We start from the raw sequence: 17,697 nt of genomic DNA, 5'->3' as shown, positions 1-17,697 counted from the left end.
TGTAAATAACGTGGCTTAGCTGCATCCCCTGTTGTGCCGTAATGTTTAACTGCCTAATTCTGCGAATTTCTCTTTTAAGAACATCCTTGGGATCAGACACATTTGTTCTTAGGAGTGTGGCGGAAAAGGAAGGTGGGGGGGGAACAAGATGGAATATTGAGCCGTGTTATAGTGAGACCGGGCAGAGGAGACAAGGGGAAGGTTATGGACAAGGACGCAGGCTCATCAGCTGATGACAAACGCTGGGACAGTCGCATGCAATACAAATATAGGCAAGACTATTCTACTGCTATACAACAGATTATTATACTATACAATATGGTACTAAATTTAAAGGAGAGGTAATGGTGCAAGTAGACCTTTTCTTGGAGCTCAGCATCAATAACTTTCAAGTTAAAGCCCTGGAACAATCATGCATCCGGGGAAGTCAGAACTCCTGACCTGCATACTTCTTCCAGCAAGCTTGGACAAATAATTTGCAGAGCTTTCAGCAAGCTTTGTTGAAGCTTTTAGGGCTCATTTACACTTGCTTCGGGTTCAACACACATTAACGGGTAGTTTACACTTGCTTCAAAACAAGGCTTTGGACAGGCTTTGTTAAAGCTCTCTGAACGCTAGTCAAAGCTCCTGCCACTAAATAAAATGGTTAGTTTACAGTCTTGCTTTGCTTAAAAAATGATATTCAATGCAGCTTTAGTGGTGCTTCAAAGCGTCTTCAAAACCTCCATAGAAGGCTATGGCAAAACTTGCTTGAAGCCACACTAAAGCCCCACTGAAGCCTCATCGAAGCCCCACGAAGTCTCACCGAAGCCCCACCAAAGGCTCATTGAAGTCCAACTGAAGCTCTACTAAAGCCTCATCGAAGTCCTACCAAAGCACCACCAAAGGCTCATCAAAGCCCCATTGAAGCTCCAGCGAAGCCCCACCAAAGGCTCATCGAAGTCCTACAAAAGCACCGCAAAGGCTCATCGAAGCCCCATTGAAGCTCCACTGAAGCCCCACCAAAGGCTCATCAAAGCACCTAGCAAAAGTAAGGTATAAACAGGACTGTAAGCTGGCTAACCATTTTATTTAGTGACATTTAGTGACTTTGACTGGCGTTCAGAGAGCCTTAACAAAGCGTGTCCGGAGCCATGTTTTGAAATAAGTGTAAACTAGCCCTTAAAACACCATTCAGCTCCTTTTTGTAAATACTGAACACAGATCCTAATGGGAGTGCCGATTGCCACGTTAACCACTTACCAACCAGCGTCATATTCATACATCGCTGGATTTCAAGTGGTTATACCGGGATGAGCAGGTATCATCTCGGCAGCATTTTTTAGTGTTGACGGTTGGCTCTCTTGTAAAAGCAATCCTAGCATCTAACTAGCTGCTGGATTACTTTTACAAGTAGCAAGAGAGGCCACCCCCTTTCCACAGCTTCATCAGGTTTTCCCATTCCACCGGGACACCCGATCAACCAGCCCACTGATCATAGAACCGAACAAAGACTCGATCGGCTTTGTTCGGCCCTATGATATAGTAGAGCTGCATGATTAATTGTTAAGAATCAAGATCACAATTTGCGATCTTAACAAAGCATTTTCCCGATTCTATGCAGAGGTCTCTGCTCAAGCTGACAGCTGTAAAAAAAAAAACAGGCAGTTTTCCACTTTTCACAACATTCCTCAGCTGTCGAGCTAACTATAAACATTGTAACTTTTTGTTCTTTACATCAGGGGAATGAACTTTGATCTGTAAATGAGGGAAGTTTACACACTTAAAACGGAGTTCCACTGAAAAATGGAACTTCCGCTTTAAGCACTCCTCGCCCCCTTACGTGCCACATTTGGCATGTAATTTTTTTTGGGGGGGGATTGGGGGCTTCGTTAGGAGGGGGCTTCCTGTCCCACTTTCTCCTTCCGCCCAGGGATCGCCAAGGGGACTCCTCCTTTCGCTTTAGGCGGCCCCTCCCTCTAGGTGATCTCCTGGGACACGTGACAGGTCCCAGGAGATTGTCTATCCACTCCGGGAGAGCAGCATGACTAGTGCATGCGCCATGCGTGCCTGGCCGTGAAGCCCAAAGCTGTCACGGCCGGGAGCCTAGAGTGGCAATGGAGGCGCCGGCGGAGAGGAGGGACACCCCGTTTGGCTGCAGCGCTGGACCGTGGAACAGGTAAGTGTCTGTTTATTAAAAGTCAGCAACTACACTTTTTTTACCGTAGCTGCTGACTTTTAATAAGCCTGGAACTCCACTTTAAAGGGGAGGGCCACCCTGAAAAACAAAAAAATGTTAAAAATTACAAAAAATCTAAAAAAAAAAAAAAAATGAAAAAATTTTTTTTTTTTTACTTACCAGAAATGCCTGTTGCTAGGCACTTTCTCCTAATCTTCCTCTTCCTCCTCCGCGGAGATCTTCTGTCTTCTGTCTTCGTCGCTGCGTCTTCTGGGTAATGAGTCGCGCTGTGTTCTGGGAACTGTGTGTTCCAGAACACAGCGCGACCCATTCAGAAAGCGCTGCGGGACTCGCGCATGCGCAGTAGCTGCGGGACTCGCGCATGCGCAGTAGGAAACGGGCAGTGAAGCCATAAGGCTCCGCTGCCTGTTTCCCTTACAAGGGATGGTGGCGCCGGGACCCGAGAGCCGAGGGACGGGTCGGCCTCGGGCGGCCGACATCGCGGGCGCCCTGGACAGGTGAGTGTGTTTATTAAGTCAGCAGCTGCAGTGTTTGCAGCTGCTGACTTTTTTTTTTTTTTTTTATAACCGGCCCTCCACTTTAAAGACTAAACCTTTTTCTGATACTTCTTGGTTTAAGTTAAAATCATTATTTTTTGATAGAAAATCTTCGAACCCCCAAACATTTTATATATAAATATATATATATATATATATATATATATATATATATATATATATATATATATATATATATATATATATAAAATTTTGCAGAGACCCTAGAGAATAAAATAGTGGTTGTTGCAATATTTCATGTCACACTGTATTTGTGCAGCAGTCTTTCAAATGCATTTTTTTGGGAAAAAAATACACTGTAAATTTAGCTCAATTTTTTTGTATAATGTGAAAGATGATGTTATGCCACGAGAATTGTGAGAGAATTGTGATCTTTATTCTAAGCAAAAAAATTGTGATTCTCAGAATCCTGTAGCTCTTTGATATAGTAACCCAGAAGCGATGGCCTGACATCACTTCCGGTTTACCTGGATGTAAATTGCACCATTTCTAAAAATGAAAAGCATTTGATCACATTGATCTTGGTGTGATCAAATGCTTTTAAGGGCAGAGGAGGGATCTGAGGTCTAATAGACACTAGATCTCTCCATAAAGGGTACCTGTCACTGCCTTTTGCTGTAACAAGGGATGCTTACATTAGAGCCATTAAAAAAAAAAGAAGCAATTTAAAGCAACAGTGTAAAAATAAAAAAGGTTTGTACGTTGGTCCCACACACACACAAACAGTCCCACACGTGAGGTATGAGCATGAATGTCAGACCATCCTTGCACCAGACCTCCTCTGTGAATCTAAAGTGGTAACCAGTAAAGGCTTTAAAAACATAATCTACGGATAGTAAAATCTACATTGTTCATCGCCTTTGCACGCGTGTGCGCAATTTTAAGGCCTGACATGTATGATATTTATTTACTAAGCGTAACATCATCTTTTATATTTTACAAAACAAATTGGGTTATGTATGGTGTTTTTTTTTTTTGCATTCAAATTTAAAAAATTGCATTTGGAAAACCGTTGTGCAAATGCCGTGTGACATAAAAATATTGCAACATCTACCAGCCTATTCTCTAAGGCCTCTGCTTTAAAAATATATATAACATTTGAGGGTTCTAAGAGATCTTCTAGCAAAAAATACTGCTCGTTACACGTAAACAAAATTATGGCAGAAAAGGCCTGGGGGTCAAGCAAGCTGCTAGCAGGCTTCAACAGGCTTTCAAAAAGCTTCAAGAAATTTTGAAACCTGCTAGAAGCTTGTTTAAAGTGGCAATCAACACTCCCATTTGGATCTGTGTTCAACATTTATAAACTGGAGCTGAATGGTACTTTAAAGTGACTGTAAAATCTTATGCTTTTTCACTTTAATGCATTCTATGCATTAAAATGGAGTTCCGCTGAATTTTTTATTTTTTTTTAAGTCAGCAGCTACAAATACTGCAGCTGCCGACTTTAATAATCGGACCCTTACCTGTCCAAGGGTCCAGCGATGCAAGGAGACAAAGCCCTGCTTGTCTCCCCCTCCTCTCTGCGACGCGGCATAGTCACTGTGGGCATCCGGTTGTGGCTCCACAGCCGGGTACCCACTGCGCATGCGCGAGCCGCGCTATGCTCTGTGACTGGCCGGGCAATCGTCTGGGACCTGTGACGTGTCCCAGTCGATTGCCGAGAGGGAGGGGGAAGAGGTGAACTTCTTTGCAGTGCCGTTTAACATGGGAGTGGGGTTGGGTCAAGTCCCGCTGTCTGTGTCAATAGACGCAGTAGCATAACTCAGGAGTGGGAGTGTGCCCACACGGGTGCCACCCATGAAAAACAGCTCTCCGTGGGGGCACCTGATGAAGGGGATGAGCCAGGAGCGCAGGCAGGGCCCCCCAGAAGAGGAGGATCTGGGCTGCTCTGTGCAAAGCGATAGTAAAAGAGGACGTAAGTATAACATGTTTATTATTTTTATATAATAAACAAAAATTGACCCTTTACAACCCCTTTAAAAGCTTCAACAAAGCTTGCTGAAAGCTCTGCAAATTCCCTTTTCGAAGCTTGCTGTTCACACTGCTCTTATACAAGCTGAAGTCCGTGTGAAACAAGCCTTACTCACAAAGTAAACAAAGCCATGGAAACATCATGACAGCCAGGCACCCTGCATTTTGCACGGGAGGTCAGCAAGGATATCCTATGCATCTCTCCTACATTTCCTTTCTTAGGAATCCTCCCAAATTTCTCTACACGCAGTGGAAAAAGCTGAATCCCACTTGGCTAACCTTAGACAGTCTGACATCATGAAATTCACAACACAAAAGAAGGTCAAAAATATACTGAGGACTTTGCTATAACAGGATAACGTTCATTTTAGGTGGGACACCCTGTTCTTATCTGATGACCATTTTAAGCAACTGGAACCAATTAAAAGCACATAAAATCACAATGTGTAATTAAAGAAAAAGCTCTGTGTGTAATTATGCAGGTTGTTTTTGTACAACGGTTTAATCAGAACAAAGAGCCCCAGATTCTATTTTAAAGGACATTGGGGGTTATCTTAAGAAAGGTAAACCCACTTTGGACTACAAGTGCAAACTACAAGTGCAAACTACAAGTGCAAAGTACACTTGAAAGTGCAGTCGCTGTAAACCGAATGCGTAGGTCTGAAAGGAGGGGAAGCTCTACTGATTTTATCATCCAATCATGTGCAAGCTAAAATGCTGTTTTTCCCTTTCTTCCTTGCATGTCCCCCTCGGATCTACAGCGACTGCACTTCCAAGTGCACTTTTAGTGCAATTTCAAGTGCGCTATGCACTTGTAGTGCAAAGTGGATTTGCTTTTAGTAAATAACCCCCAATATATCATGTGTTTTAGTTTAAATTCTTTTTTTTATCACATATATTAAATTTTAATATTACACAAATGGATTACACCCATGACACTGGTTTTACTGAGCTTCCTAGGTTTGATGAACAGAAAGAACAGCAAAAGCTTTTTTTTTCTTCAGAATCTCTCTCTCTCTATTAGACGGTGTGCATTTATTGAGCTCCTTATTTGCCTAATTTTTCCTGGTCAGAGACTCAAAAAAATCACTGAACCCTAAGGAGGGACATGCCAGGTGGGCAACCAGCATATTAGGAGAGGATGAGGCCACCTATTTCTCTCATCCTGTTTCTTTAAGACCCCTTTCACACACTTGCATGAAAACATACCCCAGTAGCATTTGGTATGCCCCGTACACGCGATCGGAAATTTGGGTAGCAAAAGACCGATGAGAGCTTTTGGTTGGAAAATGCGGCCGTGTGTATGCTCCATCGGGCTTTTGCTGGCAGCAAAAACTTTAGAGCAGGTTCTCAATTTTTCGGTCGGAAAAAGTTTCGATCGGAAATTACGATCATCTGTAGCAATTATGTCGCACAAAATTCCTACGCATGCTCGGAAACAATTTGACGCATGCTTGGAAGCACTGAACTTCCTTTTTTTCGGCTCATCAGTGTTGAATGTCACTGCGTTCTTGGCGGTCAAAAGTTCAGTGAACTTTTGTGTGACCGTGTGTATGCAAGAAAAGCTTGAGCAGAATTCCGTCAGAAAAACCATCCAAGATTTTTCCGTCAGAAAATCCGCTCGTGTGTACATGGCATTAAAGCAGTATATCACTGAGCACTGTGTGTGTTTACACCTTCTGTAGTTGTGCGCTGGGATGCTATTTTAACACAAAGACAACGCATAGGCATAAACACAGCCTATGGTTCAAGTACATAGGTGTTGCTATCAAAGACCTTTTGCCTTCAAATGCAGTGCTGCTCCAACACACACTGCGTTTAAAAGGCAAAGTCTAGCAAAATGCTGCATTTGTCCTTTTTTTGGCTGCAATGCAATTTGGTCTTGAAATAAGGGCAACAATAGTGCTCACAGCCCCCCACCCGATCCCACCCTTCTCTTCCTCTCCATGCAGTGCCTTAAATAAGTATTCATACCCCTTGACATTTTCCACATTTTGTCATGTTACAACCAAAAATGTAAATGTATTTTATTGGGATTTTATGTGAGAGACCAACACAAAGTGGCACATAGTTGTGAAGTGGAAGGAAAAATGTTTTTCAATTTTTTTTTACAAATAAATATGTGAAAAGTGTGGAATACATTTGTATTCACCCCCCTGAGTCAATACTTTGTAGAACCTCCTTTCACTGTAATTACCGCTGCAAGTCTTTTTGGGGATGTCTCTACCAGCTTTGCACATCTAGAGAGTGAAGTTTTTGACCATTCCTCTATCTGTCAGATTGGATGGAGAGCGTCTGTGAACAGCAATTTTCAAGTCTTGCCACAGATTCTCAATTGGTTTTAGGTCTGGACTTTGACTGGGCCATTCTAACACATGAATATGCTTTGATCTAAACCAATCCACTATAACTCTGGCTGTATGTTTAGGGTCATTGTCTTGGTGGAAGGTGAACCTTCGCTCCAGTCTCAAATCTTCTGCAGACTCTAACAGGTTTCCTGTATTTGGCTCCATCCATCTTCCCAACAACTCTAACCAACTTCCCTGTCCATACTTAAGAAAAGCAGACCCACAACATGATGCTGCCACCACCATGATTCACAGTGGGGATGGTGTGTTCGGGGTGATGTGTAGTGTTAGTTTTCCACCACACATAGCATTTTGCTTTTAAGCCAAAAAGTTCAATTTTGGTCTCATCTGACCAGGCACCTTCTTCCACATGTTTGCTGTGTCCCCCTCATGGCTTCTCACTGCACATGGGGCTTCTTATGGCTTTCTTTCAACAATATCTTTCTTCTTTCCACTCTTCCATAAAGGCCAGATTTGTGGAGTGCATGACTAATAGTTGTCCTGTGGACAGATTCTCCCACCTGAGCTGTGGATCTCTGCAGCTCCTCCAGAGTTACCATGGGCCTCTTGGCTACTTCTCTGATTAATGCTCTCCTTGCCCGGCTTGTCAGTTTAGGTTGACGGCCATGTCTTGGTCGGTTTGCAGTTGTGCCATACTCTTTCCATTTTCGGATGATGGATTGAACAGTGCTCTATGAGATGTTCAAAGCTTGGGATATTTTTTCATAACCCAACCCTGCTTTAACTCCTTCCGGAAAACACCCACCACACACTTACTGCGTCATGGCTGCTGGCTGTGCGAAACAATGTACCTTTACGTTGTGGCTTTTTCCCAAAGATTGCAAACCAATCAATATACGCTTATTGGTATTTTTTTATTGGCCTAAATTGATGAAGAAATTAGATTTTTTTTTTTTTACATTTTATTATTGGATATGTATTATAGCAGAATATTGTATTTTTTTGTTTATAGCGCAAAAAATAAAAACCGCGGAGGTGATCAAATACCACCAAAAGAAAGCTCTATTTGTGGGGAAAAAAAAGACATACATTTTGTTTGGGTACATTGTTGCATGAACGTGCAATTACCAGTTAAAGTAGCGTGGTGCTAAATTTAAAAAAATTCTCTGTTAGCAAGGGGGGCGAAACCTTCTGGGGCTGAAGTGGTTAAACTTCTCCACAACCTTATCCCTGGCAAGTCTGGGGAGATCCTTGGTCTTCATGATGCTGTTTTTTCACTAAGGTACTCTAACAAAACTCTGGGGGCTTCACATAACAGCTGTATTTATATTGAGATTAAATTACACACAGGTGGACTCTATTTACTAATTAGGTGACTTCTGAAGGCAATTCGTTTTAGTTAGGGATATCAGAGTAAAGGGGGCTGAATAGAAATGCAAGCTACACTTTTCAGATATTTATTTGTAGGAAAAATTGAAAAACATTTATCATTTTCCTTCCACTTCACAATTATGTGTCACTTTGTGTTGGTCATAAAATCCCAATAAAATACATTTACGTTTTTGGTTGTAACATGACACAATATGGAATATTCAAAGGGGTATGAATACTTTCTCAAGGCACTGTACACTTACTGAGATCTGACTACTGTGGGCTCTGTTTTTTATTTACATCCCATCCGCTCACTCTTGGCTAAGCAGATGCATTAGACCCTTACAGAAGTCTTTGGGGTTGTCTACCTTTGTCTCTTGGTCTTGAGTCTAAAGCCCCATACACACGGTCGGACTTGTACAAACTTTTCCGTGGACTTTTGTACAAAGTGTGTTGTCCACAAGTTTGTATTGCATACACACGGTCGGACTTTTTGACAACAAACACGAACGTAATGACGTCACAACGTACTGACGCCGCTTCAAAAGAGGACGTTCAATGACTCCAGCGCCACCTTTGGTCAACTTCTGTATTGTAGTCTGATCGTTTGCAATGGTTCTGAGCATGCGTGTTTGTACCTTGTACAAAAGTCCGATGCTTTTGCATACACACGGTCGGACTTTGCTCCATCGGACTTCTGTTGTCAAAAAGTTTGTCCGTTCGCAGAGCCAACAAAAGTCCGATGAAAACAGAAAAAGTTTGTCCGATGGAGCGTACACACAGTCGGATGTTGCTCCAAAACAGCTAATTTGCATGTTTGTTGTCAAAAAGTCCGACCGTGTGTACGGGCCTTTAGTCTATGGAGCTGTAATGTGCCTGCACGGCCACGAGAAATAGGGCTTGTGGCAAAGGATGCATATAAACACCAGAGTCCATGCCCGTTAGATCTCACTAAAGTTGGCCACATACCAGTAACATTTCATTCAAAATTTCTTGTTTTTAGAACATTCATTCAATTTTCTAATCATTAGTGGGGTCAAATGAACATTTGTTTTCAGCTGCAGTGATGATATAATTCAGAGGAGCAGGGAGGAAAATTTTCTTGATGCCCTTTAAACACGAGCGGAATTTCTGAAAATTGGGATGGTTTTTCTGAAGGAATTCCGCTGAAGCTTGGCCTGCATAAATACGGTCACACAAAAGTTCTCTGAACTTTCGACCGCCAAGAACGCAGTGTCATACAACACTACGACAAGCCAAGAAAATGAAGTTCAGTGCTTCCGAGCATGCATCGATTTGTCTCCAAGCATGCGTAGGAATTTTGCATGATGGAATTGCTACAGACGATCGGAATTTCCGATCGTAAATTTTTCCTTCTGAAAAATATAGACCCTGCTCTCAATCTTTTGCTGGCTGAAATTCCGGTCGGGATATCCGACCAAAAGCTCTCATCGAACTTTTGCTGGTGGAATCCTGAACAAATTCCTAACAGTGAATGTGGTTTTCAGTCTAATGTTAAAAGCAAACTAAATTGTGAAATACGTTCTAACAACATTCATCAAGTCAAATGTACAATCTGATCCGGTCTAACCATTCTATTTCATGTTTTATACACCTGAATCTCCTCAGGTGTCTCCAATGTTTTTTGGGAACTAGTTTTGACCATGTACGTAGGTGGCCCTTTTCAACAGCCATCTGGTTGGGTGCTCACTTCTATATATAGGGATGGTCAGCCTGGGTCCCATTAGCTATGATTAAGCCCCCACTGGTGGTGTGAAACACGTTAGCTATCTTATAGAGTATAATCTGAGTGGCTCTATGGTATCATGCACCTCTTCCCGCTTGGCAAAATTATAAATGTGGAGGAATAGGATTATAACGGTGCTAATAACAAATGGTTCATAGCAAGTTGAGTAGAAATAGAATTTCTTTATTAGTACAAAAAAAAAGGTAAAGTAGAGGGTAAACAAGGGAAATTGGAACAATTAAAATCGATGTAGAGCATATACATAATACATATATTGGGTTTCTGGTAACCCACAAAGGAAAGAAAGGTTCTTTCCCACCTTTCTTTCCTTTGTAGGTTACCATCAACCCAATATATGTATTATGTATATGCTCTACATCGATTTTAATCATTCCAATTTCCCTTGTTTACCCTCTACTTTACCTTTTTGTACTAATAAAGAAATTATATTTCTACTCAACTTGCTATGAACCATTTGTTATTAGCAGCGTTATAATCCCATTCCTCCACATTTATATCGTTAGCTATCTTGTTCCCTACCTCTGTGACTGTATGGATTTTATTGGACTTTAATGAAGGTGTTGCATCGGAGTGCGGCCATCCAGCCTTCTCTTGTTCTTTGAAGTTTCCTTGCAGAGCCAGCACCTGTGCTTTCATTAGCAGGGGACGTGTAATCATGGAATAATTGCCTGGAGCGGCGTATACATCAAATGTAGTGATCTGAATTTTTATATAAAAGTTTGTACAAACATTCATCTGGAGAACTACTACTGTATGACCAGCTTTAGTATACATCTGTGAAGGGGGATGGTGGGATCAGTTAGTTTGGGACACTATTCGTCCCACTAACATCAATAATGAGGTACCATTCTTTCCACTGACACCATTAGTGGAGCTCTATTCCTGCCACTGACATCAACAATGTGGTATAATTCATCTCATTGGTACCAACGATGGGGCACTATTCCTCTCCCTGACACCAGCGATGAGGCACTATTCTTTTCACTGGCACAAACAATGGGGCACTATTCCTTCCACTGGTATAAATGATAGGGCACTATTCCTTCCACTGGTATAAATGATAGGGCACTATTCCTTCCACTGGTATAAATGATGGGGCACTATTCCTTCCACTGGTATAAATGATGGGGCACTATTCCTTCCACTGGTATAAATCATGGGGCACTATTCCTTCCACTGGTATAAATCATGGGGCACTATTCCTCCTCCCGCTGATGCTGGGGCATTTTCTACTCCCAATGTCCACAGTCTGGACTCCCCCAAAGTCTGAAAGACACCAAACTGGCCCTTTGTTTAGAAAGTTTGTAAGGTTGATGTCTTTTTTTATTCTTAATTCCCTTATTGGAATGTTGTTGGTTCCCTTGATGGATATTTCCTGGAACACTGTCATATGATTTGTATTATGATGATGGTAAATTTATTACTTTTCTCCAGTTTTGGATGCTTCTTTCTACTACATTTTGTCATTGCATATGTTTTTATTTCTCTGTCCCTTTTCTCAAAAAAGTAAATAAAAAGAAAGTAAAAAAAATAAATAAAGTTTGGAGAACCCTGCTTTATGGGCATGCTAGCTAGGGGAAAAATTCTACAATGTTGCCTTCCTATGGCACATGCTTTATTTTGCTAATGGTTAATAAAGCATTGAATGCAAGAGTATGTGAATGGGAACAGTGGTTAAAAGAAAATACAAATCGATAAAATGGAGCATCATGGAGCATCATCCAACTATCACCATTGAAGAAAAATTGGAGTGTGCTGACCTACATGTGTGTTTTAAACACGCAAGAGAAGCAAGAAATAAATGTCTGTCTGTCAGTAGGGCAGTGGATGGTGTCAGTAGTTTTTTTATTTTTATTATTTTTTACAATATTGTTTTTTATAATTTTTTTTATAGTTTTTTTTAGCAGCCCTGTTGGAGGACTTTGCTGAAATATCAAGAGTTCAAACCAGGGGTTTTAAAGGTCCTCCAGCTGTTGCGAGACTACAAGTGCCATGAGGCATTGCAAGGATGACAGTTACAAGCATGACTCCCACAGGCAGAGGCATGATGGGAGTTCCGCAACAGCTGGAGGGCCACCAGTTTGAGATAGGCCCCTTTCACACGTGCGGACCGTATGTCCGTAGTTCATCCATCTCTTTTCGGATGAAATACGGACATACATACATACCTATGGGATAGCGGGTGTCAGTGGATGAACATCCGCTGACACCCGATATCGCCTGTCTCCGCTATGGTCCGATTCTGCAGACAGAGGAAAAGCTTATTTTTCTATCCATCTGTAGAGCGGATCAGATGAACATGGACAGCGGAGATCTGACAGGGCGGTCCCTGCACAGTACAGGACCGCCCTGTCATCCGCTGGTTCAGCTGGGATCAACGGAGCGATCCCCACTGAGCAAGCGGATGTTCATGGGGCAGATCATTCCGGATCCATCCCATGTGAAAGGGGCCAAAGGGACTGTGGACAAAAATTCCCCAGTCCCTTTCTCTGAAGCCTCAGATGCACTGGACAGTGAATGAGTGGGAAGTGTTAAGCTGAGCGGCTTCCTGTTCCTTCACAGACTGAAGCATAGCAAACATAGTTTACTATGCTTCAGTTATGAATACAGGAGCAATTGGTACAAATCACTCACTGTGTTTACTCAATAAAAGAAGGGGATGATAAATTAAATATTTACCAGTCCCTTCCCCTGATCTCCATCCTGAAACATCCCCGGCAGCAGCTGGTGGGAGAGGAGAGGAGAGAATGGAAGATGGCAGCACTGCAGGGGGGAGAAAGGGAGTTCCAGGAAGAAGGGAAACTCACATGAAGTGTTTAAGGTGTGCCCAGGCACGCCTGGCATACCCTGTGCACGTGTCTATGGTGGAGTCTCTGACCACCCCTTCCATATTAGGTTCCAGACTTAGAATCCAGATTAGGTTCCAGTGCTAGACCACCCACCATGACCTCACTCAGGATAACCACCTTTAATATTCAAAAGCAAGTCATCAAATGGCAGCTGCCATATTTCAATGATCACCCAGGAGTGCGGTCAGACACAACCGCTGTTTTTCTTCTTTTTTTTTTTGCACTAGTATTGAATTCATGTTAAGACCCAGAGGACAGTGATAATAATCATCTCATCCACTGAGCTCTATAAAAAGCCCCAATCGTCCACACTGCAGGTACCTGTCATCCCTGTGCAGCTTCCCGCACTGCTAAACACAGCGCTGCGACAGCAACATCTCACCCTGTCACATGCCGTCCTATACTTGCGTATGGGACTGCACCTTCATAAGATACATAATGAATGCCAGGCTCTGCATGACTGAAATCCATGAATACTACAAGACACAGATGTCACATCAATGTGCTGTTGAGGCTTTTTCTAAAGCGCGGTTCCTAGTGAAAACGAGTGGGCAGGTATCAGATGCTATCACAAGATCAAAGGAAGTCATAACAGAACCCAGGCTTATGCTTTGACTCAAAACAACCATATGTCCTGTGAGGCTTCAGCAAGACAGAAACCGTACAGTCATTTCACACTGACCCCTGAGGTTTCGGATTTGCGAGCACGCTGCTTTCTCGTAAGATCTCGTCTTTGCCAAGCTTCTGCTTCTTTCCATAGCTGTAAAACCAAACCCAAACTCCATATTAGATTTGATGAACCACTGCGACTTCACTAGTACATTGCACTGGCTCTGACTGTTGTACGTATGTTGTTTTTTAGGCTCTCAAAAAGGTTGTTTCTGACCAGATTAACGGAGCTATTTTGTTACCAATACAATAGACAGGAGAACATTTGTTTTGCCCTTAAACAGGTTGTAAACCTCAGACATGAAATATGAACAAAGCCTATTCTTCTATAGTGTGTACTTGTCTCAATCCAGATCACTAAGTGTCATTTCTGTCTGCAGTCTTATTCCTCTGCTATCAACATGAGTCACGTCTGACAAGTTTTCCTGACACCAAGAGAAAAAAAGGTGACAGGGGAGGGACCTGCAGCTGATTGACAGCCTCAGCTCTGTTCCTGTGTTCTGTATGAAGGGGGTGTGTCCCTTCCCTCCAATCAGCTGTCTACAACCCTTCAAAGTACTGATTTGTGATCAAATGTAAGGATTACAGAGGAGTAGTGTAATGCCCTGTACACACGATAGGATTTTCCGACAACAAAAATCATGGATTTTTTCCAATGGATGTTGGCTCAAACTTGTCTTGCATACACACGGTCACACAAAGTTGGTCGAAAATGAAGTTCAATAGCCAGTGCGGCTCTTCTGCTTGATTCCGAGCATGCGTGGCTCTTTGTGCGTCGGAAATGTGTACACACGATCAACCGACAACGGATTTTGTTGTCTGAAAATGTGAGAACCAGCTCTCAAATTTTGTGTGAAGGAAAATCCGATGGAAAATGTCCGATGGAGCCTACACATGGTCAGAATTTCTGACAACAAGCTCCTATCAAACATTTTCGGTCGGAAAATCCTATTGTGTGTACGGGGCATTAGAGATCTATCGTTCCGTATCAGGCGCGCTCGCGCATGAATGCGCGTATAAGGAACTTGGCGGATTGCAGATGCGCCAATGTGCATGCGCAAAGAAGTGTGCGCATCAGTGGGAGCATGTCCACGCTTCCCTTTGGCACCAGGCGGCCAATTTAAGGGGAGCACTGACCTCTGACAGATTCAGCTGTTCCTGTTTTCTGAATCCTACTGTTACTTTGCCTGTTACCCATTGCTGAACCTTGGCTTCCCTTGACCCTGCTTCTGGACTCTCCTACACTCCTGATTACCGGTTTATGATCCCGGCTTCCAAGTGACCTTGCTCTTGCCTGATGTCTTGGTACCCTGCTGCCCACCTACTACCGAACCCAGCTATCCAAGTGACTTTGCTTCTGTCTCCTGTTTTGCACAACATTGCCATCCGAGTATCTGCAACTACGATCCTGCGACCTGCTGCGACTTCCTGCCTTCCAAGAGTCACATCCTCTGCTACAAGTTTCCAGGGCTACATCTGCAGGCACTCGTGTTCCTCCTGTCCCTTAGTTCCCTCTGTCCCCACTCTCAGTGAGACTTGGGCTGGAGATACAAGAGCAGCTGACCTCGTCACTTCAGACTCCGACCAGGTAGATGATAAGTAGATATCTGCAGTTACAGCTCTTATACACTGTGTGAGAGCTGATTGGAGGAAAGGGACACCCAACATATACAGAGGTACAAAGGAACATGCAAAGGTATATTCTGAATAGAAAAGCTGTGTGCTTATCACCCTCCCCGACACACATTTTAGCTCATGTTATCTCATAATCCCAAAGAATAGATGATGTCCAAGACCGTGGACGTACATGCCAACCAGAGATCTCAAACACTATCAAAAGGTTGTGGGTGATTACATACTGTATAAGCCTCATATAAGGGTGGGATGTGGTCAATCAGTGGCCGACCTCTATTTTCATTATTTTTTGATTCTATATAAAATAGTAAATCGTAATAAAAACACTGGTTAAAACAATCTCAAAAGCCCTTTAGTCGTACAAGTGCTCATGTTAAAGGAGATGACGTGAGCTGCTTTTGGTTCAGATAATTCCTGAACCAAAAAAAAAATGAGCAAAGTTCTCTGAGCCCTTGTACACACGGTCGGAGATTCCGACGGAATGTATCCTATCGGACCGTTTCGTCGGATAATCCGACTGTGTGTGGTCTCCATCGGACTGTTTCCGTCGGAGTATCCGACGGACCAAGTTTTCCAACTTGTCCGTAAAATTTCCGACAAAATGCTCCGATCGGACATACTCTGATCATGTGTAGCCAACTCCGACGGACAAAGTGGCACGCATGCTCAGATCAAATTCATAGACCAAAGCTATTGGCTACTAGCCTGAACGTAGTCCCGTTGCAACGAAATAACGTCATCACGTTATGTACAATCGGATTTTCTGACAACTTTGTCCGACCGTGTGTATGCAACAGTTTCGGACAAAATCCGTCGGATAAAATCCAATGGATTTGGTTGTCAGAATGTCGGACCGTGTGTACAAGGGCTAAGTCTCCTTTCACATGGAGGTGATTTTCAGGCGTTTTAGCACTAGTGTGAAAGGGGTCTAACCAATCACTTTGCATCCCAAGAACGCTCATTATGTGTAGCCATGCTTTACCGCATAGACACTGGATCACCATTCAACTCAGCCCAAAAGCCTAGAGAGACTGCCACCTATTATTAGAAAAATGTATATCAAATATAAGACACCTGCCAACTCAAAATGCAAAAAAGATCCCTTTAGCCAATTCCAATAAAAGCTAGAAGATGTTTATTATAAAAGATCACCCACAGCATCCATAAGAGCTAAAAATTTAAGGCGTTAAATGGTATATAAATATAAGGAACATCCTTCATCACATGATAAAAATTTAGTAGTTTCACATTTTCTATATAATATGATGATGGGAAGAATGTTTCTATTTACTTATTTCTATAATAAAAAAAGTCAATATAAAAATAATTGCTCTGTAAGTTGCGGTTGATCTTTTATCATAAGATATTCTTTTTTTCTTTTATTGGGATTGGGTAAAGAGTTTTTATTGCCTTAGGGGATTTTAAAGATTTGCTGAATTATTTAATAAAGTGTTTATTTGTTACAGATGTTTTATACTTGCTTTGGCCTAATTAGGCGAGCTCATGTAATTTACTGTAATATAAATCCGGAGTCTCAACAGGTTTTTTTAGTTTATTAAGACTCATCTAATGACTATGGACACCGTAACCCCTAACACTCATTAAAGAACCTAAACATTAAAACCCTATAGTTTAAAGCAGAGTTCCACCCAAAAGTTGAAGCTTCGCGTATCTGCCTCCTCTCTCCCTCCAGTGCCACATTTGGCACCTTTCGGGGGGAGGGGGAAGCAGGTACCTGTTTTTGAAAGGTATTTGTCCCCCACTTCAGAGAGATCTCATTGTGGCGAGATCACTCAGAAGTTTGCACCCCCCTCCTCCTTCCCCTGTAGCCAGGCCATTCAGAAAGTGTAGCACGCTATGCGCATGCGCAGTAGGGTACGCAGGATAACGGGCTTCCTCTACGAAATGGTATCTACTGCTGTAAGATCAGTGGTAAATAGCTCAAAATTCTTTAAAAAAATTTTTTGCAATTCACTAAATGAAGTGCTACTAAAATACTGCATGAGCTATTTCTTGAAGTGGTGCTGTATTTTAGTAGTGAAAACAACCAGGGAACAGCTCGTTGTTAAAGAGGAGCTCCTGTAGTTGCTGCTGCAAATACTGTAGCTGCTGACTTTTAATATTAGGACTTACCTGTCCCTGGATCCATTAGTGTCTTCACCCCAGCCGATTTTTCAATTGGCTCTCGGTTTCTGCTGCCGCCATTTCTTGTAGGGGAAACCATCAGTGAAGCCCTGTGGCTCCACAGCCGGTTCCTTACTGTGCATGCATGAAGTGGGCTATGGCCGATCGGGGGGAAGGAAGGAGGGGGGCCAAACTTCCGGGTGACTTTGAGGCGAGATCAGTCAGAAAGTCAAATGCACGGTGTCCGCCCCCCCCCCCCCCAAAA

At 42.7% G+C, this 17,697-nt stretch overlaps 1 protein-coding gene across 15 annotated transcripts in view; it reads right to left on the bottom strand.

The window, feature by feature from the left end:
* TCF4 (transcription factor 4) overlaps positions 1-17,697 on the bottom strand; it is a 623,095-nt gene that overhangs the window by 451,483 nt on the left and 153,915 nt on the right. For 8 of the 15 annotated variants that reach the window (XM_077462970.1, XM_077462965.1, XM_077462972.1 and 5 more), the window contains exon 4: positions 13,687-13,764. The exons of the other annotated variants lie outside the window; for them this stretch is intronic. In XM_077462970.1, the coding sequence (XP_077319096.1) occupies positions 13,687-13,764 (78 nt within the window). The remainder of the gene's footprint in view (positions 1-13,686; positions 13,765-17,697) is intronic. 15 annotated transcript variants of the gene reach the window in all.

This window comes from Lithobates pipiens, unplaced genomic scaffold (assembly GCF_037356315.1).
Source record: "Lithobates pipiens isolate NorthernLeopardFrog02 unplaced genomic scaffold, aLitPip1_a1.2 Scaffold_3, whole genome shotgun sequence".
Lineage (NCBI taxonomy): Eukaryota > Metazoa > Chordata > Amphibia > Anura > Ranidae > Lithobates > Lithobates pipiens.
Note: the sequence above shows the minus strand (reverse complement) of the source record. Positions and strands in the feature narration are given on the sequence as shown.